The 23,558-nt window shown below is 51.6% G+C and overlaps 1 protein-coding gene across 3 annotated transcripts in view; it reads right to left on the reverse strand.

The window, feature by feature from the left end:
• Limk1 (LIM domain kinase 1) overlaps positions 1–6,799 on the reverse strand; it is a 31,254-nt gene extending 24,455 nt beyond the window's left edge. Inside the window, exons 1-2 of one of the 3 annotated variants that reach the window (XR_008221808.1) lie at positions 6,600–6,799; positions 4,684–4,780 (exon numbers count right to left, since the gene is read on the reverse strand). Coding sequence is in view for 2 of the 3 variants with exons in the window: in XM_052753954.1 (XP_052609914.1) it covers positions 4,684–4,780; positions 6,600–6,654 (152 nt within the window). In the remaining variant the exon portion in view is untranslated. The remainder of the gene's footprint in view (positions 1–4,683; positions 4,781–6,599) is intronic. The other 2 variants (XM_052753954.1, XM_052753952.1) reach the window with 2 other exon arrangements.
• Positions 6,800–23,558: the final 16,759 nt, after the last annotated feature.

The following is a 23,558-nucleotide window of genomic DNA, read 5'->3' on the forward strand; positions in this document are numbered from 1 at the left end:
GCAGGACAGAGTCGTGAGTATGCGGATGACACAGTGTGGGATCTGCAGTCAGGCCACATGGGAGTCCTCGGACACGTCAGTGACCTCTGCGCCGGTTTCCTTATCAGTCAAACTACTTCAACACCCAGCACTTGACTTGCAGGTTGTCCTGAGGGGCCTGCATAGGACAGGTGCTTGGGAGCAGCTGACTCAGGGACCCCCCGGGATTCCACTTGGAAGGGCATGCAGAAAGGAAGGCAGGGGGTGTGATAACTCAGGAAGCTGCCTCCCCTACCTCGTGGCTGAGAAGTGGGCTGTCCGGTCTTGTCACACAGCCCTCCAGCTACAGCAGCTTTAATGAAGGCAAGCGGAACAGAGGTTTCAATGTCAGTCACTGAGGTTTGTGTCACTGGAAATGGGGCCTCAGGTGTCCTGGGGAGAGTCAGGCTAGCTGCCTGTCAGCCGTGGGCCCAGGGCAGCTGTGATCTTTCTCTGACTTGTTTTCCTGACTGTCACAGGGCAGGACACTCATTTTATCCAGCTACAGTGAGTAAGCATACACCACTGGGCCATGATATGGGGAGGCAGGGACAGGGATCTAGGGTCCGATGCTAAATGCCAGGCTGGGACTAGAGGCATGGAGGTGTGGAGTAAGGATCTGACTTCGACTGTAGGTGAGGAAGCAGGAACAGGAGGATCTAGGCTGACTATAGGCAGGCAGGTATCGAGCTAGGCTCTGATTGTATGTAGGTGAGGAGGTAGGGAAGGAAGGATCAGGGCTCTGCCTATGATATGGAAGCTGGGGCCACACTGCTTGTGGGCCCTTCCTCACCGTGGGGCCCTTGTGTCTCCCACTTCGGAGACAGCTGAACGGGCTTTCTCCCTATGCCCCCAGCTGGGCCTCACCCCTCTCTTGGTGGTATGGAATGGGGCATCCAAAGCCACATAGGGGGCTACCCTTGGGGCTCTCTCATTCCTTCCTTCCCTGCCAGTCATAGGGTCCCTTAAAGATAATTTCTTGATTCCTTTTGGCCCCATTTGCAAATCTAATGCTACCAAAGCAACAGGCATAACTAACCTGCCCCCCAACTCTGTTGACAACAGATACCCTCTCCCCAGTGCAGACCTGCTGTTCACTGGCACCCTTAGAAGAGCCCATTTAACTCTGCAGAGACACATAATGTGCAAGAGACAGTCAGATGCCACTTCGAGCAGTGAAAACCTTCACCAAAGTAGCTGCTGTGGCCGAATCCCTATTTCTCACGTGAGAATGGGCAAATATCATACCCTGGATGGTTATGGTACGGGTTGAATTAATACTAAAGAATGCTTGAGGTCTGGAGAGATGGCTCAGTGGGTAAAATGCCTGCCTTGCAAGTATGAGGACCCGAGTTCAAATCCCCAGCACCCATGTAAAGCCGGGAACAATGGTGTACATCTGTAGCCTCAGTGTGGATGGGTGGACACAGGCGGACCTTGGGGGTTCACCGGCTAGCCAATCTAGCTGCAGTGGCAAGCTCTAGGTTCAGAGAGAGAACCTATCTCTAAAAGTAAGGTGGAGGGCTGGCAAGATGGTTCAGGGGGTAAAGGCAGGGGCTGCTAAGCCTGACAAGTCTGAGTCTGAGTACCAAAAGCATGGTGGGAAGAAGAGAACGGATTCCCACAGCTAACCTCTGATAACAAGTTATCCACACGCACACTAAGTCATGTGCATGCGCACACACACACATGGGTATGGCTGATCAGGTTGGTTGGCAGACCAGTGAGCCCCAAGGTTTTGTTTGTCTCCACCTTAAGCAAGACGGTGAACGATTCAAAATACCTTCAAGAAGTCCATGAAACTGACCAGATTCACAACCCACCACCCCCAATCTCCCTCGGTAAGCAATAAAAGCCGAGAGTCCTTCTCAGAAGAGCAGACTCAAGCTGCAAAGAGGATTCTGAGACCACACCAGCTGCCTGAAGAAGCAGAAACCAGCCAAGCTGCCAGGAAAGAGGTTAAGACCAACAGTGACACCTGGAAAGGTCATCTCCCACCTGATGAGCTGCCTGCAGGCAGTGTGTTCCAGGTCCCCAGCTTTGAGAGCTGTCACCCATGCTGGGCTCAGGTGATGCACCTGTCTTGAGTCATTTCTGCTCCTGTAAGTAACCCCTCACCCATATCTTCCTATAAGTAACTCCAATAGACTCACTGGTTCACTAAGTTGGACTTAGGTGGTATCCGCATTTGGTCTGTCATGGGTTCCCTATCTGTGGTGAGTAGACATGCGTGTTGCATCTCCCCAGGAAAAGTTTCGTCACATACCACCACCTCCCCAGTGCTGGGATTACAGACGGACACCCTTTCATCTGGAGGTTCTGGGGATCGAACTCAGGTCCTTGGGCAAGTGCTTTAGCAGCTGAGTTGGCTCCCCAGTCCCATATCACCCCCTCCATATCAGAGATCCTCCCTCTCAGTCACTATCCTAAGTCAGGCTTATGAGTCAGACCCCTGAACTACTATGATGGTCTCGTCCTGCCAAGATGCGCCATCTGCCCACGGGGATGACAATCTTCAACAAACAGCATGCTCCCCAGCTGTCTGTTGCCTCCCCATTGTCTTCAGAAGGGCCGAATCCTGGCATTCAATGCCCACACCAACTCAGTCTCAACTTGGGTCTCCTAACTGTGGGTCTCCCTTTGACCCACCTTTTTCCACCACCAATGGTCCCCACAGCCTCGTCTTCCTGAGTGAACGGTCCTTTTGTGTGTCAGGATCCCCTCGTGGGCCTCCCTGAGAGACCTTCTTCTGGGCATAGGCTTTGAATCCCGGGATGTGCCGCCTGCTTTTCTTCTGGCCTCAGAGTGGGCACTGTGTATTCCTAGTGCTTCCTGGTCATGTGACTTCAGGCAGAAACACAAACTGCTCTGTGCTCCGATTTTTCTTTGGAAGATACAACTAGTATCTAACTCTGCAAAGTGCTCAGAGCCCTGCCGAGGGCTACAAAAGACCGCCTTAGACTTCTTCTGTTTGAGACAGGGTCTCACGTAGCTCAGGCTGGCCTTGAACTTAGGATGTAGCACAAGGTTGCCTTGAATGTCTTTCCTCTTTGCTTCCTGGGATGCCCCTAGAGGGACACTGGGCCACCTCTGGGTGCCCACTTCTTTACTGAGTCTTTGCCCACAGCTGTGTGCCGTGTGCAGCTGGAGGTCAGGGCTGTTCTCATTGGCTGACACATCTGTATAGTCAGTTATGGCCTAGGGAGAGTGGCTAGTGTTCCCTTGAGAGCCGGTGTGCCTTTCCCATCCCCTGCAGCAGGAGAGCTCAGGGAGGCTAGGGCATGTGGCCCCAGCCCCGCTCTTCTGCCTGTTCCCTCTCTACTATGGGTTCCTCATGGCGAATTCCACCAGCCTCAGACTGACAAAAATCACGGCTGAGAGCTGGGGAGATGGCTCAGCGGGTAAAGTGTTTGCCTGAGCCTAGATCGCCAGTACCCATAAAAGAAGCTGAACACATCAGTGTGCATCTGTAATTCTAGCACGGGGGTTGGAGGGGGCAATGTGGAGACGGGAGGATTCCTAGATCTCACTGGTTAGCTAGTCTAGGCAAATCACTGCACTCCAGATTCAGTGGGAGACCCTGACTCAAAAAAATACAGTGGAGGGCCATAGAGGAACCCACCCGCTATCTACCTCTGACCCCCATATACATGTATGTGCACCTGTACACACGCATGCACACAAGCATACACATACACACAACTATACCTGAACATGGTGTAGTTGGACTTTTTTCTTTATTATTCCATAAACAACACAGTATGACTATTGACAGAGGATATACATTACCTTAAATATAAGTCAGTTAAGGAGGATTTTGTTTGCTTGAGACCAAGTCTCATGTAGCCCAGGGTGGCCTTGAACTCACTATCCAGCTGAGGAGGAGCTTAGATTTCTAATCTTCCTGCTTCCATCTCCTGAGTACTGGGCTTACAGGCATGTGTCACCACACGCTGAGATCAAACCTAGGGCTTCATGCACGCTAGGCAAGCACTCTACCAACTGATAACATCCTCAGCTCCTCAGTAGGACTTACAGTACCAGACAAGCTGAGGTACGGTGGCATGTACCTGTCTGTAGTCCCAGACACTGGGGAGGCTGAGGCAGGCGAACTGCTTGAGCCCAGGAGTTCTCAGCCAGCCTGGACAACAAGCTAAGGTCCTGTTTAAAGAAAAAAAATGAGCCGAGGGAGATAGTTGAGTGGGTAAAGGTGCTTGCTGGGGAAGCCTGACAACTCCATTGATCCCCAGAACCCATATAAAAAGCTAGATACAGTGGCAAGCATCAATCATCTCCCCCTGCTTCCAGACGGGAGGAGACGACAGGAGGACCATCTGGAAGCTCTCTGACCTGCTAGCCTGAATTAGCTGCACAGCGCCAGACCCAGCCTTAACAAGGTGGAAGGGGGGAACTGACTCCCAAAGTCTGTCCTCTGACCTCCACACGTGCTCCTGAAATGCACGCGTCGTGTCCGGCCCCCACCTCCCGGCCCGCCAATATAGCAACAACAAATGTACACACCACAGAACAAACAAGCTCTTTAAGGAAGGGAAACTGGGGCCAAGGTCCCGCTAGAGATAACAGGCAAGGACAGCACTGGAAGAAACATCCAGGTCACGGGCGGGCCTTGCTGAGGGCACCCGCTCTTTGGCCAGCCCGTCTTACCTGAAGCAGTCTGCATGCCAGTCAGCGTTCAGGGCCTGGAGGTACTGGCCGTCATAGATCTTCTGGCCGCAGCTCGCACACACAGGCAACTCGCTTCCTGCTTGGGATAGAAACCAAGTCAGGAGCCATTTTTTTTCCTTTTCTTTCTTTTCTTTCTTTTTTTTTTTTTTTTTTTTTTTCGAGGCAGGGTTTCTCTGTATAGCTTTGGAGCCTGGCCTGGAACTCGCTCTGTAGACCAGGCTGGCCTCGAACTCACAGAGATCCTCCTGCCTCTGCCTCCCAAGTGCTGAGATTAAAGGCGTGCGCCACCACCGCCCCTGGCCTAGGAGCCAGCCTTAAGTGTGTAGTTTGCTGGAGGTCTAGCCTGCCCTGCTCATCCCAGGTAGACTTAGTGCTCACACACTGAACCTTTCGATACAGGGTGAGTGCTCACTCTGCTAAGCGAGAGGATAAACGATGAGAGTGTGAGAGTTCAGCTTGGACACTAGGCCACCAAGCCTCTCTGGACCCATCTGGAACACACAGGAGGGAATAGAGATGCCCCCTTCCGAGACACACGTAGAAACAGGGAGAAAGGAAACAGAATTTAGAAACAAGGTAGAGGGTGGCACTCCTGTGACAGCCTCTTCTGCCTGCCCGCCCAGGAAGAAGTATTGAAAGGGACAAGGACCGGCAGAGGTGGGCTGGTCCATCTTAGGTCAGAAGTAGCAGGGTAGAAACTCAAAGGTGATAGCCCTTGTTGAACCCTGACGAGGGGCCAGGGCTGCGAAGCCAGACACTCTGACAATTCCTTAACGCAGCCACTCTACATGCTTAGTCATCCCCCAGGACCTTGCACCCCTGGAGCCGGTGGGCCCTGCAAAATAGCCTTGGCCTGTTCCTCCTCGTTCTACAGACTCTGCAACCTCAGCCCCAGAGAGGGGACCTCTCCTTATGACACATGGCCAGGCTCCGAGGCCACTGCCTTCACCCCTCCAAGTACCCAAGCACCCAAAGTAGTGTGTGGTAAGTGCCCGTGGGCCCATGCCCCCAACTGGGCTTCAGGGACATGTGTGAGTGGGAGGTAGAACGGGGCTGGAGAGGTCAGAACCTGTCTGTGACCAGATGAGCCGACTGTGGGGGCTTTGAGAAAGAAACCTAGGGGAGATCCCAGACTCTGATCCAGGCTGAGGGAATCTCAAGAGGCCTCTGAACCCCAGCTGTAGTGTGGCTCTAAGCCCGGGGCCTTCTCAGTGAGGCAGGACTCTAGCCTCTCGCCAGGACTCTAGCCAAGACTGACTAAATACTAGACTACTAGGGTTGGTGCAGGGAAAACGGGAGGTCACGGTATGACGGTAGTGGCGGCGATAAACCTCTGCAGTGTTCTGTCACCGGATCCAGTGTGCATAGCTCTCCAGTGACTTTTTATTTTTATTTTTTATTTTTGACTAGTTCCCCCCATTCACCTAGTCCTGAACTGCATAGACAGGGAAACTGAGGCCCTGGGTGTTAGTGACTGGTTCAAGGTCAGAGAGCCCCGCAAACGCGAGTCTGCGTCTCAGATCCAAGGCTGCTGTCGTTTAGCTCTCCCGGGTCAGGCTGGATCAAAGCGTGCCCCCTTCCACCCCACCGGAGAGCGAGGACCAGGGTGGGACAGAGAACTAGGGTCTAAGGGTAGGTGCTGGAGGAACAGTAACCTGGGAGATGGATGGGTGAAGAGGGGATGGGATATGAGAAAGAGGGGCTTCCTCCATCCGGAAGAAAGCGGCTCATCCCGGGGCTAAGGAAGGGAGAAAGAGGGTGGGAGGATAACAGAGAATGGCCTGCGGGCTTCGGAAGGACAGGCGCATCCCTAGGAGGCAGGGGCGCGGCCTTGCCGCTCCTCGGGCCCCTCAGATACTCCCGGCTCCCCTCCCCCGACCCCTAGCCCGGCGCACCTTCCTCTCCCATACGTTCTTCCCTCCAGGTGCAACAAAGTAGCGTCAACCTCATGCACTCGGCGGGGGGCGGGGACCGCCGGCAACCGGCGGGGCACCGGAGAGCTGGGGCCGGGCCCGCGAGCTCGCCCGCCGCCGGCCCGGGAAGGCGGGAGGCGGGGAGCGCGGGGCCGGAGCCGAGCCCTCCGCTCCGGGCTCGGCGATGCCGCCGCGCTGCACTCCCACGCCCGGCTTGGGGACACCGGCTCCGCGCTGCCGCCGCCTGAGGAGCGCGGAGGGGCGGGCCGGGGCGGGCCTGCGAGCTGCGGCAGGGGCGGAGCGCGTGCGACGCGGCCGGCTGGAACTGCCCCTGCGCGGCTCCGCCCCCGGGCTAGCCACGCCCCCCCGAGACAACCCCGCCCTCCGCAGGCTGACCAGGGGCCTGCGGGCGCTGCGGGTTGGAACTGTCACTGCGCGGCTCCGCCCCTCGCCGCCGATAACCACCACACCCCTCAAGCGACCATCCCGCCCCGGAGCGGTAAGCTCGACGTCGTCTCAGCTGCAGCCACGCCCTCTGCAGGCCAGCCAGGGGCCTGCCCGCTGCGGCATTGGCGGAATTGTCCTTGTTCCACACCGCCCCTCCTGGGAGGAAGCCACGCCCCCTCAATGGAAGCCACGCCCTCTAAAGGGATGGGCGGGGCCTGCGAGTCCCGGAAAGGGTGGAGCTGCCTTTGCGTGGCTCCTCCCCTTCGGTGGAAGCCACGCCCCTTGACGGCGGCAGTTTCGCCCTCTGCAGCACAGCTGAGGCTGCAGAGCCTGCACTCCCACGCCCACCATAAAAACCGCCTCTAACCCCGCCCCTTTCTCCCCCTCCTTTTCTGCCTTTCATTCATTATCAGCTCTTCTTGGAAGCGCCATGGCAGGGCTGTGAACTCGGATGGGACCGCCCAGCAGGTTTCCTTGGAGAAGGCACCTCCTTATACAGTCCTCCCCGAGCCTCTCTGGTCCAACCCACTGGAGTTACTCACCTAGGACGGACCCTGAGGATGCCGGGGTTGGAGTGTAGGAGGGGGGGTCAGTTGGGTCGAAGGCAGGGTAGAATAGATAGAAATGTATCCTATAGCTTAACCGGTAGACTGCTTGCCTAGTATGCTCCAAGCTCATCTTCCGCACCACATAAATCCAGCATAGGATGCATGCCTATAATCAATCCCAGGACTTCGGACGTGGAGATAGAAGGATCAGAAATCCAAGACCAAAAACAAAATAGGGAAGCTGTGGACTTGAGGGCAAAAGAGCCCCTTCTCCCAGATTCTGATCGAAACCTTTCATCAGCTGAGACTCAAGAATTCCAACACAGTTAAGACCATTTGCTTAAGGGCTTTCTTTCCCGGTTGTAAACGTACAATTTTGTAGGAATCTCTCTGGAATTCCCCCTTTACAATAAAAGGACATGTTCTAAACTCCGTGTGCAGCCCTCGTAGCACCTGATTTTACTTCATCGGATTCAAATCGCATCGAAGGCACCTCCAGAACCAACTGATGATTTCACTTATTAAAAAGAAAAGTCTGGCAAGGTTTGGTGACACAGGCCTTTTTGATTCCTTGAGAGGCACAGGCGGGTAGAATTCCATGAATTGGAGGCCAGCCTAGTCTACATAGGGAGTTCCAGGATAGCCCAGGGCTACCTACATAGAGACACCCCATCTCAAAACAAAAGAAACAAAACTATAAACAGTCTGGCTGATGGCACATTCCTATAATCCCAACATTTGGGAGTTAGAGAATCGAGGGTTCGAGGACAACCTCAGTTATGTAACAAGTCTGAGGCCGACCTCTGCTACAGGAAACCGCTTCTCAAGAAACTAAAAATAAAAGAGAGAAACCAAAGACATTTTCTTAGCAACTCTTTGATATGTAGTGAGAGATACCCAAGTGCCACACAGTCCTGCTGCTAAGACAATTGCCACCACCCACTGAGAAACCCCTTGTCTGAGTTAGGGTCACTATTGCTGTGATGAAACACCGTGACCAAAAGCGAATTAGGAGGAGAGGGTTGATTTGGCTTAAACTTTCATGTCACTATTCATTATTGGAGGAAGTCAGGGCAGGAACTCAAGCAGGGCAGGAACCTGGAGGCAGGGGCTGATGCAGAGGCCATGGAGGGGTGCTGCTCACTGGCTTGCTCCCCATGGCTTACTCAGCCTGCTTTCTATAGGACCCAGGACCACCAGCCCAGGGATGGCACCATCCACCTACAGCTCAATCTTATGGAGGCATTTTCTCAGTTGGGATTCCTTCCTCTCAGATGGTTCTAGTCTGTGTCAAGTTGACATAAATCTAGCCAGCACAACCCCCGTGGTTAAAGTGGGTTAAAACTGTCTTTTAATTAACTGTGACTCTTTGAAACCAATGACCATGCTTTTAGGTGTTCTTTATTCTTTTCCTTTCTATTTTAAGTTTTTTAATTTGAAATTTTAAATATTAAATTATTTGTTACTTTTTTTTTTTTTTTGAAACAGGGTTTCTCTGTGTAGTTTTGGTACCTGTCCTGGATCTCGCTCTGTAGACCAGGCTGGCCTCGAACTCACAGAGATCCACCTGGCTCTGCCTCCCGAGTGCTAGGATGAAAGGCATGTGTCACCACCGCCCGGCGTTGTTACATTTTTATTTAGTGTGTATGTGTGTGTGTGTGTGTGTGTCACACTGATGGAGATCAGAGGACAGCTTTCGGGATTTGGTTCTATCCTTCCTCTACATGGGTCCTGGGGATTGAACTCAGGTTGTCAGGTTTGGCATCAAGTGGGCACTTTTGCCTCCTGAGCCATTTCTCACCAGACCCTAATTTAAAATATTTCCTTTCCATTCTTTTTCTTTCTGGTAGGTGTGTATGGGTGCACTAGCATGCATGTTTGGGTGTGCACATGCTGTAGTGTGCATGCGGAGGTCAGAGGACAGCTCCTACTGTGGGGAGTCCCGGAGCTCCAACTCAGGTTGTCCGTCCTGGAGGCATGCTCTTTTACCCACATCGTCAACTCATTGGCCCTCTATTTTGATTTTGTTAAACTCCAATGGTGCTTCATACTGGCTTGAACTGAAACGCCACATGCACTGAAGCCACAGATCTCAGTTTTGTCTGACTGCAGGTCTCTGAAAAGAATGTCTCAGCCTGCTGCTGGTGACAGTGTAGAGCTGTGTTTCTGCCCTGCCTCTGCTTGACGCATCCTCTCCTGAGGCCTACAGTGAGCACACGTTTGGGAGGGAGAAAGGCCCGACACCCATCTCCAGGCCGGACCCTCGCAAACCATGCAGGGTGCTCATCTGCAGGAGCTGGGAGAGGGGCAACCTCTCCCAAGCTGTCACAGTGTGCTCAGAGCCAGCCCTGAGCTAGCCAAGGCCAGGGGGTGGGGGTGAGGGACAGCTGAAGAGGGTTTTGGCTGAACCAAAGGTATTAGGCTGTTTGATCCAACACTGGAAAGTTGGAGCACTCTGCATAGATGTGGAAAATTTTAGAATGCCAGACAGAGGCAGGGGGCGGCCCTGTCATCTAGTGAATTGTCCCGAGGAGGCACGAGGGTCTAAGAGGCTGTACAGCCACCTTTGACAGGAGCTGATGCAGAGATGGCGTGGTCAGTCAAGTGAATGCTGTGTAAGCAGCAGGGCCAGAATCGGATCCCCAGAACTCACATTAAAAAGAAAAAAAAAAAAGCTAGGCACACCTGGGACTTGCTGGCCAGCCAGTTTAGCTAAATTGGTGAATTCCAGGTTCCATGAGAGGCCCTGACTCAAAAGTAAACAAATAAATAAACAAACAAATAAATAAAATTTAAAAAGTGGAGAGTAATTGAGGAAGACATCTGACATCAACCTCTGACCTCTGTGCAGGTGCATGTGCACACAAACAGACACACACAGATGCACACACACACACACACACACACACACACACACACACACACACGCATGCACACACGCACACATTGGCTTTTGGTTTGTGTGTTACTTTCCTGTAGGGTATTTTATTAGATCCTAGAGTCAGCAGAGATAGTTTAGTGGCTAAGGCCACTTGCTGCTCTTGCAGAGAACTGGAATTTGGTTCCCAGCACCCAATTTGGGTGGCTCCCAACAGCCTTTAACTCCAGTCTCAGGGGATCTGACATCCTTTTCTGGTCTCCATGGGCATCTGCATGCACATACCTGTACATACAGACACACAGAAATACACATACCATCAACAACAAATCATGTCCTAGCGGTAAACGAAAGGTGTACTTTTTGGGTGCTAGCAACTTGCACAATTAAAAAAAAACCTATTATTTTATAATGAAATATGTATTTATTATTGTGTATATGTGTGCACGGTGCATTTCAGTGGGTAGCTGTGCTACAGCCTGCATGTGGAGGTCAGAGGATAACCTTAAGGTCAGTTCTTGCCTTCCACCTTTACGTGGGTCCTAGGGATTGAACTCAGGTCCCTGGGCTCAAAACCCAGGACTCACCGAAGCCTTTCACTGACCCTGTTTGATTTTATTGAGACGGGGTCTCAGGTAGCTCAGGCTGGCCTCAGACCTGTTCCATTACAGAGGATGCTCTCGAGCTTCCGATCCCCCTGCCTCCACCTCCAGAATGTCAGGATTACAGATGTGTGTCCAGCCACTGTCCACCTTTCCTTAGGTCCTTGTCTGGTTTGGGTATTAGGGCCACGCCAGCTTCTTCAAATGGATTTGGAGATTTTTCACCTTCTTTATTTTTATTTTTTTGCAAGAGCCTTAGGAGTATATGTGTTAAGTCTTCACATGTTTGGCAGAGTTTGCCACTGAAGCCATCTGCTCCTGGGCTTTTCTTTGTTGGAATCTTTGAGTTTGACTCAACAATTACTCACCATTGATCTGTTCAGATCGTCTATAGTTCTTAGTAGGCTGTGTGTTTGTAGACGTGCACTTATTTTATCTAGATTTTCCCCATTTGTTGGCCTACAATTTTCCTACTTCCTTACAACAATGTTCTTCTCTGATGCTCTTCTTCTTCCTTTGCCGGCCATGTTAGAGATGAAACTCGGGGCCTTGGGGATGCTAGGAGTATTAGTTTTCTGTCGCCATGACGGAATGCCTGTCAGGAGCAATATAAGCAGGGAAGGGTTTCTTTTGGCTCACGGTTTGTTTTGATAGGGAAGGCATGATGGCTGCAGTGACTTCATTCATGGTGGCTGGAATGTAAGGAAGCTGGTCACATGATGACAATGGACAGAAAGTAAATATGAGACAGGAAGCAGGCCCCTAAGGCCATCCTCTAGTGGGGTATGACTACCAGCTAGACCCTAGTTCTCAGAGACCCCATAAACACCCCAAACAATGCTACCAGCTGGGATCAGGTGTCCAAACACATGAGCCTTCTTGCCTTTCACAGATCATTACTCTGCTGGCTGTGGTGGTTACAGAGCCCTCCCTCGAAAGCCCACCCTGACCAGGTTGGTGATGCACAGAAGCTGCATCCCTGGGACTCCCTGCACAACTTTGGTGGACCAGGAAACAGGAAGTGGGGCCAGGCTATAAAACCTGCCCCCTCCCCACCAGTGACCCAATTCCTCCAGCAACATCCCCCCTTTAAAAAGGTCTACAGCCTTCTGGACGCCCCCACCAGCTGAAGGCCAAGCTGTGAGTTCAAACCTGTGAGCCTAGGGGAGGCATTTTACATTGGAAGCATCACACACGGGAGTACTATTTTCCTTCTTTAAACATTTCACTACATTTCTTTAGTTATGTGGGGTGTGTGTGCAAACATGACATGGCATATCATGTGTATGAAGGTCGGAGGACAGCTCGTGGGGCTCCATTCTCTCCTTCCACATTGTGGGTCCCAGGGATTGAACTCAGGTCACCAGGCTTGGTGGCAAGTGCCTTTCCCCTTGGGGGCCATCATGTCAGAGCACGTTGGCTAGGAAGACTGGCCATATTGGAAATCTTTGGGCTTGATTGAGAGACCCTACTTCAGTGAATAAAATTAAAGAATGACCAAAGACAATTCTTGGCTCTCTCCCTCCCTCCCTCCCTCCCTCCCCGCAACCGCACACAGAGTTAAATTACTCCTTAAAAATCAAGTAGTTCAGATACAGGGTACTTTAGTGTCATTTCTGTTGTGGTGATAAAACAGGACAAAAAGAAACTTTGTATCAGCCCACCGGTTACAGCCGGTCACCGTGGAGAAGTCAAGGCAGCAGGGACTTGAAGCAGGCACAGTTAAGAGCGGAGAGAAATGAAGGCACCACTCTTTAGTGCTCAGCTCACTCTCTATTTTTATAGTGTAGGATCCCCTGCCTAGGGAATGTTGCTGCCTGCAGTGGGCTGGGTCTTTCCACATCAATTCGATCAAGACCATCCCCCACAGACATGCCTGCAGGCCAACCGATCGATCTAGACACGTTCTCATCAGGACTCCTTTTCCTGGTGATTCTACACTGCGTCACTGTCACACAGAATCCTTCTTAATTGTCACAGTTCCCGTCCTGGCCATTATGAACACCTCCATTTGCATGCTGAGTTAAGGATTCTCCCTTCTTGTGTGCTAAAGGTCAGGCCTGATGGGTATCTTCTATCACCTCTAACTTGCTCTCTCTTAATCCTCACTGATTCCTCCCATGGGTTCTAAGTTTTTCAGATCCTGATAAGAGCTCCTCAGCACAGACCGAACTGATTCTCTTTCCTTCGAATCCTGTCAGCTGTAAGAAATGGCAAGACAACACCTCCATCTCACTCTCCCCTTTTCCTCACATTTCTTGCCAAACCCGAGGCTAATGCAGAGGATGACACCCACCTGCCTCTTTCCTGTTGTAATTCTTCCCTTATATGGGTGAATTCTATCTGGGAAAACAGCCGAGACTCAGTCTCGTGTCTCATCTCCCCACAGCAATGGCCACACTATGGATGCCTACCACCCCATCCCATATGCGCTTCCGCTAGAGACTGCCATGTATTCTGTCGTTCATCAGCTGTTCTGAGGGCATGCCTGTATTAATCTGCGTTATCGTCTGGAGAGGGACCACAGTTAGCCATGTTTTCAGTTTTGAATGAGTTTATTAAGTACATAGGAGGCCAAGTAAAAGAATAAATACCAAGTAACAGATAAAAAAAAAAAAAAAAAAAAAAAACAGGCCGGGCGGTGGTGGCGCACGCCTTTAATCTTTAATCCTAGCACTCGGGAGGCAGAGGCAGATGGATCTTTGTGAGTTCGAGGCCAGCCTGGTCTACAGAGCAAGATCCAGGAAAGGCACAAAGCTACACAGAGAAACCCTGTCTCAAAAAACCAACCCCCCCCCCCCCCAAAAAAAAAACAGATAGCAAAACAATGTAACGAGTACTCAAAATACCCAGCAGGAGTCAACTAGGAAAGCCATGGGGAGGCAGCCAGCTGGAGTTGCCAATAAAGGGAGTCCTGGGCAGAGCAGAGCACCCTCTGGTGACACGACACTCCCAAGGGAAAGAACAAACAACAACAGCTAAAGAGAAAAATCATCAAACCCTGAGTCACGTCATCCAGCAGGTACCATCCGGTAAAGCTGAAGCAGTGAGCGGGAGGGAATCCCCACTGACCCTTCATCCCACAGTTGAGCGTCCAGCTTCTCTCTCCCAGTGCAGTGACTTTATATCCCGGGCTGAGCACTAGGGACCCCTGTTAGAAACGGGTCACCTTCCAGCTGTTCTCAAGCACACGATACTTTTACCCTTTGGCTGGTTTTGCTGTTCTCATCCCTTCCTGTCAGAGTTGGTGGTGGTGGGGTGTGTGGTGTCTTGGAGGACACTCGACATAAACATGCTTGGGCATCAAGTTGGGGAGCAACCCCCACTTTCGGAACCAGTTTATCGTTGAACTCAAATAACAGATGGCGATTTACTGATGTAATATACATTACCACATGGCAGACCCGGTCACCAAGGAGGTATCTCAGCCATATCATATAGAGGAAGATGTACCCCTGGAGCCCTTCTAAAAATATTACACTTTTAGACAAGTCAGTCTTATCACCCATTTTAGGGTGCAGGCAACTGTTGCAAGGAGGTGCACCCCCATATAGGGAACGCTACTGTGATTGCCCCCACGAATGCTTTACTATCTGTTGGCTTAGTTACCTGTCCTGTCACCCACCCATAGCGGGGACCACATAGGACCATACAGCTATCACATCTTTGGTGCTGTGGGCCTGTCCCTGTTGGGGTGATAATTGTGTTGCGTGCTTTCTTCTTGATAGACCTGCACAAATATCCTTTTCCTCCTGTGTGGGAGGCCAGCTCCCACCTTTTAAAGGGTTCCTATGAGGAGGAGAAAGGAATAAGAAACTTGTAGATAGAAAGATAGAAGAGAGGAGACAGAGAGAAACACAGGACAACTTCAGGAGGACCTGAGTCAATATCCAATGGCCCCTTCTGTTTATTCAAAAGGACTTTTTATAACAATGCCAAGGGGTGGGGCAAAAGACCTCCCCCTTGCTAGATCAAAGCACATCGCTGTAGCTAGAGTTTTCCTGCCTGGCCCACAGTCAGGACAAATCTCTCTCACCTGCCAGTCCCACAGCCGCCCAGACCCAACCAAGTAAACACAGAGACTTATTGGTTACAAACTGTATGGCCATGGCAGGCTTCTTGCTAACTGTTCTTACAGCTTAAATTAATCCATTTCCATTAATCTATACCTTGCCACGTGGCTAGTGGCTTACTGGCATCTTCACATGCTGTTTCTCATCATGGCGGCTGGCAGTGTCTGTCTCTCAGCCTTCCACTTCCCAGCTTTATTCTCCTTCTTGTCCCGCCCACACTTCCTCCTGCCTGGCCACTGGCCAATCAGTGATTTATTTATTGACCAATCAGCAACACACTTGACATACAGACCATCCCACAGCACATCGCACAGCCAAGTGTAGAAAGTTCCAAACACTTTGGTAACCATGTCTGTGGTCAAATCATCCCCTTATGCAGTCCTGCTGGGTAAAGCAAGCTCAGATTCTCTGACCCTGAGTAATTTGGGCCTCCACACTCCTGAGCCAGGGCATTGTTGACAGACCAAAGAAATGATTCCACCCAAGTCTGGCTTGAACTAGAAAATCCACAGGGGTCACTTATAGGAACATGGGTGACTCAGGCAGCTGTACCACTGATTAGCCAACCCTGACCTGGGTGACAACTCATGAAAGCCACGTGACTAGAATTCCTAGATGACTCTCAGGTGCTCCATCACAGTTTCCTCTCCTAGACAAACAGCCAGTATCGTCATGAGATCAGCTCTGCCTGCTAGCAGGTGTCCGTTACTATGGAGCCTATGGACCCTCACCTGACATTCCAGCGGCTCGTCCCAGAACATGTATACAGTTCTGCCCTAATCACCAAGACCTTGGGGTCTCTGGAAGTGGTAAGGTGTACAGGCTGAGAGAAGTTAATTGACAGGGGCTCCGTCTATGTGTTGATGTGGAAGCCATCATTCATTTTTGGGTGAAGACTTCCCAGTATGGCTGCTTTGGGATCCCCCACACTCCTGTCGATAACCTGTCGATGCTCTGTAAGTAAGCCCCATCAACTCATTGGTTCCCCAGGGTGAATCTGGGTGAGACTGCACTTTGGTTTGTCATTGGGATTTTGTGAGGAGGGAGTAGACATTTAAATCTCCTGCAGAGGGAAGGAATTCTCCAACACTCCCTCCTTCTCCTAGGAGGGAATGTTTCAGATTAGAGGAAATAGCCGTAGGCTAGGTCGTGTCTATGAGACTTCTGACGGAGAAGTTAGAACTGACTTTGAAACCAGGAATGGTCACACATGACTATAATCCCTGGAGTAGGGATAATAGGATTGTGAGCTTGAGGCCAGCTTGGGATATGGAAGGAGACCTTGTCCCAAATAAACAAAAAGAAACTAACCTTGAGTATGCAAGTCCTGGGCTCACACTAAACGCAACAAACTTGGCAGTTAATCGTTAAGATACATGGTATTAATTTCCTCTTTTTTTCTTTCTTTTTCTTTTTTCTTTTCTTCAGACACAGGGTTTCTCTGGCTGTCCTAGAACTTGCTTTGTAGACCACGCTGTCATCAAATTCACAGAGATCCGCCTGCCTCTGCCTCCTGAGTGCCAGGATTACAGGTGTGCACCACCACCGCCCGGCTTGGTATTTGATTTTCTTATCACACTTACTTATTTATGCAGCATGCGTTTAGTGACACACATATTTGGAGGTCAGAGAACCACTTGTGAGATTCAGTCCCCTCCTTCCACCATGCAGGTTCAGGGATTTGAACTAGCATTGTCCAACTTGACAGCAGGTTGATGAAGCTGCTGAGCCACCTTGCTGGCCCCTATGTGATACTGAAAGGCATGAGCTGGTCTGGGGATGTAGCTCAGTGGTGGAGCGTTGCCTAGTATGTATGATGTCCGAGGTTTAACCCCCAGGACCGTGAAACAAGCTAGCAAGCAAGCTATGAGAAACGAAGGCAGGGAATCCCAGGTCTCAAGGTTGGGGGCTTGCTAATCTGGGGCCAAAGGATGTCAAACCAGCAAATGATTCTGTTTTCTCCTGGTTGAAGTAATGGAAGGATGCATGGGTGGATGGATCTCCTTCGCCACTTTCTTGGAAAAGCTGAATCACCTTCACTGAAGCCCTCTTGTAGGTATCCATGGACCTCAATGGCCTTCTGAAAGTTTTTAAGTTAGCTATCCCCCAATTTCCCAACCCAGTGTTGGGGATGAGTCTCCACCTCTGGGTCCCAGTTCCATCCCCTCACTGGAGAACTACAAGCAGACACTCTAACACTGAGCCAAGTCCAGGGCCCCTCACTGGGGGAGTCTAGGCAGGAGCTCTACCACTGAGCCACACCCCAGCCCCTCACTGGAGGATTCTAGGCAGGTGCTCTACCACTGAGCCATACCCCCAGCCCCTCACTGAGGGATTCTAGGCAGGTGCTCTACCACTGAGCCACACCCCAGCCCCTCACTGAGGGATTCTAGGCAGGTGCTCTATAGCTGAGCCACACTCCAGCCCCTCACTGGGGGTTTCTAGGCAGGAGCTCACCTGCTTAGCTATATTCCCAGGTAACAACAGCTGAATTGGGTCAACAGCCTCCTCAATATATCCCAGGCAGTGGATGTTCTTCACATTAGAGCCAATTTACCACTGGGCCAGATGTTGAAAGCAGGTGATAAAACACACAGGTGGTGGAGGAGACAGCTCATTTGACAGAACGCTTGCTGTACCATCATGATGATCTTAGTCCATTCCCTGGAACCCGTGTACAGAGCAGAAAAAGCAGGGCTTGGCAGTGAGTGCTTACAATCTGAACTCTTGGGATGTGGGTGGGAGGCAAACACAAGCAGAACCCTGAGATCTCTGCCCAACCAGGCTAGCCTGCTTGGTGAGTCCCAGGCTAAGGAGAGACTATGTCTCAAATGAAAAGTGGACAGCCCCTGGTGGGTAACACTCAGGGTTGTCCTCTGGCTTCTACGCACACCTGTGTGTGCTTGCACACACACCAACACATACACAAAAAAAAAAAAACAACAAAGAAATCCAAGACAATTTCCTTTAAAAAGGTTTTCATTTATTAGTCTTTTCTAAAGCAGTTAATTCTCTTTTCTTATTTTGTTTTTGTTGTTTAAAAAAAATGTGTGTTTTATCCAGAGTTATATCAAAGCGATTAAAATGAATTTTCTCCCGAGGATACAGCTCCTCGGATTAGAAAAGATTTTTTTCCCCAATTAACCATAAAAATAAGACCCAAAGAGCACACCAACAATCAAACATCATCCCCAAATATCCAGGACAAAAAATAAAATATTTATTGATCTATCACAGCGAAACACAATGAGGTGGGGTGGTGGGACATGCTCTGTAATAGAGTGGCTCCAGGAAGGGATGGGGGATACAGTACTGCATGTGGGGAGGACAGTCCTGCCCCAGCCCGCACAACCCCTTGCACCCCAGGCCAGCATTTGGGGTGTGTGGCGGGGGTGGAAAAACAGGGTACAGGCTGCCATGACAGGTGAACCAGGTTGAGAGTGGGTGTGCCCAGCCAGCTAGTGGCGCTAGGCAGTTGGGATGGACGGATGGATGGATTGATGAATGGGTGGGCGGGTGGGCAGGTGGATTCCACAAGAACAAGGGGGCTATTCCCAGTGTGGGGAGCCTTCTGACTCCAAGGTGTCCCAGATGTGGGAGATAGCTACGGGCAGAGGGAGACAGGGCCAAGGGATCCAAAGAGAGAGGCATTGTGTCATCAAATCCAGCGTCAAGGCTTTCGGCACTTGGGTACCAATGGGATGCAGCCAGGGATGGCTCCTGGTGGGCAGGGGGAGGTGGGACTGCCCAACAAATGTGTGCACCATCTTAATAGAGGGGTTTCAGGGAAGGGAGGGGCCCCTGGGATACCCTTCCCTCCTCCCTCCCCCCACGAAAAAGAAGCACCAACATGTAGCACCAATTTCCCTTGGAGATGGAGACTGTGTGTGGGGGAGCTCCTGGGTGGGAAGAGATGGGGCACCCGCCCTGGCCTCTGATGTAGGGGGCAAATTTCTGGTTAGGGGTACGTGGCCGCTGCTGTCTGATTTCCTTGTCCTGTGGGTTTCCAAGGCCACTGGCCTGTTGTCCCCTCCCAGGTGGGGGTCAGGGGGATGGAGTAGGGGGTGGTCATAGAAGGTTTACATTCTCCACCAAGCAGTAGCACCAACGTTGATGAGGTCGCGAGTCAGGGGTCTCCAGAAGATCACTTCCTCTTCCGGCCACAAGATTTCCCGAAGCAGCCCCCACCTGGGTTGGAAGGAGACACAAGCAGCTATGGTCAGCTTGGTCCCTCTGGGCTGCCTTTTGAGTCCTTGCATGCCCTGTCTCTGTCTGCTTCCATCCCTGGCTCAGAGAATCTAAAAGGAGCCTCCCTCCCTCCCTCCCTCCCTCCCTCCCTCCCTCACTTCTTCCTCTACCCCTCATTCTTTGAGACAGTGTTCCATGTAGCTCAAGCTGGCCATGAATTCAAGTATACAGCTGAGGATGACCTTGAACTCCTGATCCTCATGTCTTTACCTCTCTGAGCCCTTAGATTATAGGCATCCACAGCCTTGCTTGGTTTTATGATGTACTAGGGATGAAACCTAGCTCATGCTAGGCAAGTATTCTTTCTATCAACAGAGCTATGTCCTCAGCTGACTCTTTGCTTCTCTCTCTCTCTCTCTCTCTCTCTCTCTCTCTCTCCTCTCTCTCTCTCTCTCTCCGGGGGTGGGGTTGTTGAGATTGTCTCCTTATGGAGTCCATGCTGGGCCTCTAACTCACAATCCTCCTGCCTCAGTCTCCTGATTGCTGGGAAGCCCTGCTCAGTAAACCTGGAGATAGATAACCTGGGGTAGGGAGGTACCACAGGCTGGTGATGTACAGCCTTCATGAAGTTTCAGCTAGATGTGGCCTGTTAGTGCCACCTGGTGGCACCAAGGAGATTGGCCCATCCTGGAAGCCCTCACTGCTGCTTTTAAGTCCTAGGCTCCTCTGTGCAGGTGAGGGCGGGCAACAGCTAAGGGATATGGGCAAGAAAGTCCAGGTCACACCGAAGGTGAGCATGGAGGTCCTAGGCTTGCTACCAGATCTGATTATTTGCATTGGATGTGCCTGTCCCCTAGCCCAGGCTGGTGGACCGAGACCTTGACCTCTGACTTGGCCTCTTCCTTCCCTAGGAATGGAGTCTCTACTTACCTTGGTATCCCAGGGCTCCAAGGGCTCCTCCATAGGGCTTCGGAGGTTTTCCTGTGGGGGTTGGTAGCAGAGGATGAGATGGGGCAGATTCTGGACTCCCCTACCTCTTCCAGCATCCTCACCTTGTACTAGCTCTGCCCTGTTTTTGTAGGCTCCCAAGACCTCCCTGCCAATCAGCACACCCACCTCTGGTCCAGCCACACCCCTTCTCCCCCAGAGACAAGCTCTGTAGTATTAGGGATGGAACTTAGGCCCAGTGCACTCTAGGCAAGTGCTTTACTGCTGAGCCCACCCCAGCCCCTCACTGGGGGATTCTAGGCAGGTGCTCTACCACTGAGCCACACCCCAGCCCCTCACTGGGGGATTCTAGGCAGGTGCTCTACTATTGAGTTACATTATCAGCCCTTTAAAAAATGTTTACGAGCCGGGGCGGGGTGGTGGCGCACGCCTTTAATCCCAGCACTCGGGAGGCAGAGCCAGGCGGATCTCTGTGAGTTCGAGGCCAGCCTGGACTACCAAGTGAGTTCCAGGAAAGGCGCAAAGCTACACAGAGAAACCCTGTCTCGAAAAACCAAAAAAAAAAAAAAAAAAAAAAAAAAAAAAATGTTTACGAAAAACCTCGAGACAGAGTTTTGCTAAGTTGATCAAGTTTTCTGGAACTCTCTGTAGTCCAGGCTAGTCTTCGATTTTGATTCTTCTGCTTTACTCCCCCCTCTACCCCCCCCTCCCCCCAGAGCTAAGATTCCTTCCACCAATACATGTATAAGACATCTTTTTACTGCACACTCACCACCAACTCCCAGGCCCCCAGCACCACCACCTGTGAAGTGAGAGGAAGAGCTGTCAGTGTGGGCACACTTCTGGGAGCCCACCATGCCCTCCCTGATTGGAGCAGGACATGTCATATAAGAAGGGTCAAGTCCTGGATTTAGGTAGCAGGAGCCTTCGGCTCGATCTCTGCTCACTGTGTAACCTTGGAACAGTGTTTAAGTGGTCTTTGAGCCTCAGGTTACCTAAGGAGAAGTATGGTAAGGAAGCTATTTGACTCACAGGGACCCCAAGAGATGTGAAAGATGCTTTAGAAAAGCTGGTGTCGTGTCCCCTGTCCTTAGAAGTGTCCTTAGGTTAGATTGGGTCTGGCCTCCATTTGGGGTCTACCATAGACTCTAGTTCAACTCTTCTGAGCAAATGGACAGAGGAGAGGAAAGGGCCTGGCCGTGACCAGAACAGGGGCCACAGGGCAAGACACTTGGGCATACCTGGGTAAATAGGAGACAGTCCAAAACCAGGTCTCGCTGCCACTCCTGCAGGAGAAATTTGGGGTTGGTGATGAACAGTGACAGGCCATGTTCTGGCCTTGTCACCTAACCTTGATGTCTGGGACCAGCTTCTTCCCATTGCCTTGCCCTACTAAAGCTACATTCTTTGTGGTGCGTGAGTGCGTGCGTGTGTGTGTGTGTGTGTGTGTGTGTGTGTGTGTGTGTGTGTGTGCGTGTGTTTGCTCCCCACCTTTCATTTTGAGGCAGGGTCTTTCACTAAACCTTTTGTTCACTGATTTGGCAAAACTAGCTGGGCCAGCAACAACCCCTCCCCACCCCCCCACAATCCCCAGTCACCATCTCCCCAGCCTGCAAATTTTACATGCGTGCCGGGGGATTGAACTCATGTCTCCATGCTTGCCCGGTGAGTGTTTCACTAACTGAGCCCTCTTTCCAGCCTGGAGGTCGCTTTCTTAGTTAACCTTGTCTCTGTCTCCTATGCCTGTGTGGCGCCTTGTGCCTTAGTTGTCGGTCCAGAACCCTACTGTGTGTCCCTAGGGCCAGGCAGAGCCAAGAACACCACCAGAGCGGGGCCGTACCTCCACCTGGGAATGGCCTGGCTCCGAGGACACCTCCAAGGCCAGCAGCACCTGAGGAGAGGACAGGGGGGGTGCCAGGATGAGACGCAAGGGGGTGGGTGGTGGTGATGACATCATGGACAAGACCTTTGGGGGGTACCATGAGCTGGGCAGGTGGTGGGTGGTGGTGATGGGGGTAAAAGCCTGTGTTGGGGAGGGGGAGGGTATGGAGGAAACTCACCATATTTGGCCGCTTTAGCAGCTGCAGCTTGGGGACACACCTAGAGGAAACGGACACAGGAGGACTCAGGAAAGCCACCTCTCTCCACCGCTCAGGTCCCCTTAGCTGATCTGTTCATCAGCATCTGCCCGACTTGTCCTCCCCGCATCCCACCGTTCCATCAGACCGCCTCCTTCTCACATCCATCATTCTAATAGCCTCTGTGTGTGTGTGTGTGTGTGTGTGTGTGTGTGTGCTGTGTGCGTGTGCGTGTGCGGTGTGTGTGTGTGTGTGTGTGTGTGTGTGTGTGTGTGTGTGTGTGGTACTAGAGATGGAATCCAGGGTCTCATGCATGCATGCTATGCAAGTATTCTATCATTGAGCAATGCTTTGGGCAGCTTACTAATAGGGGATTCAAGGCAAGCACTCTACCACGGAGCCACATCCTGCTCCCCAGTGGAGGATTCTAGACTAGTGCTCTACCATGGAGCCACGCCCACAGCCCTTCACTGGGGGATTCTAGGCAGGTGCTCTACCATGGAGCCATGCCCCCAGTCCCTCACTGGGGGATTCTAGGCAGGGGCTCTACCACTGAGCCACACCCCAGCCCTTCACTGGGGGGATTCTAGGCAGGTGCTCTACCATTGAGCCACACCCCCAGCCCCTCACTGAGGGATTTTAGACAAATGCACTACCATTGAGCTATTTCTCCAGATCTCCAGTAGTTTATATTAAGCTGCTATTACATGCCCAGTCTTGGGGAGCATAGCATACAGGTAGTAGTTTAGGTAGGGGACACATGGGGGGGGGGAGAGAGAGAGAGAGAGAGAGAGAGAGAGAGAGAGAGAGAGAGATCCACCATGGTAGCAGAGACTTTAAAGAAGTAATTCCTCTCCAGTTTTGATTTTTCTTGTCTGAGAAATGGGTCCGACCAGCATTATGCTAATAAGCCCTCATCTGTAATAGTTGATGGGTTGAGAGAGAGAGGAGAAGGTGGGTTTTGGTACCTCTATGTCAACGGGCAGTCCTGGCTCCTGCCTGCTTAAGCTTTCTACCTGTTTGCTTCCGATAGGGTCTAATATCTCCCAGGCTGACCTTGAACTCACTGTGCAGCCCAGGTTAGCCTCCAACCCTTGATCCTCCGGCCTTAGCCTCCCTAGTGCTAGGGTGACAGGTGTTTGTCGTCACACTTGGCTTCAGTATATCTTTCTCTCTCTC

The sequence above is a fragment of the Peromyscus californicus genome, unplaced genomic scaffold (genome assembly GCF_007827085.1).
Source record: "Peromyscus californicus insignis strain IS unplaced genomic scaffold, ASM782708v3 Scaffold_2__1_contigs__length_46816999, whole genome shotgun sequence".
NCBI lineage: Eukaryota > Metazoa > Chordata > Mammalia > Rodentia > Cricetidae > Peromyscus > Peromyscus californicus.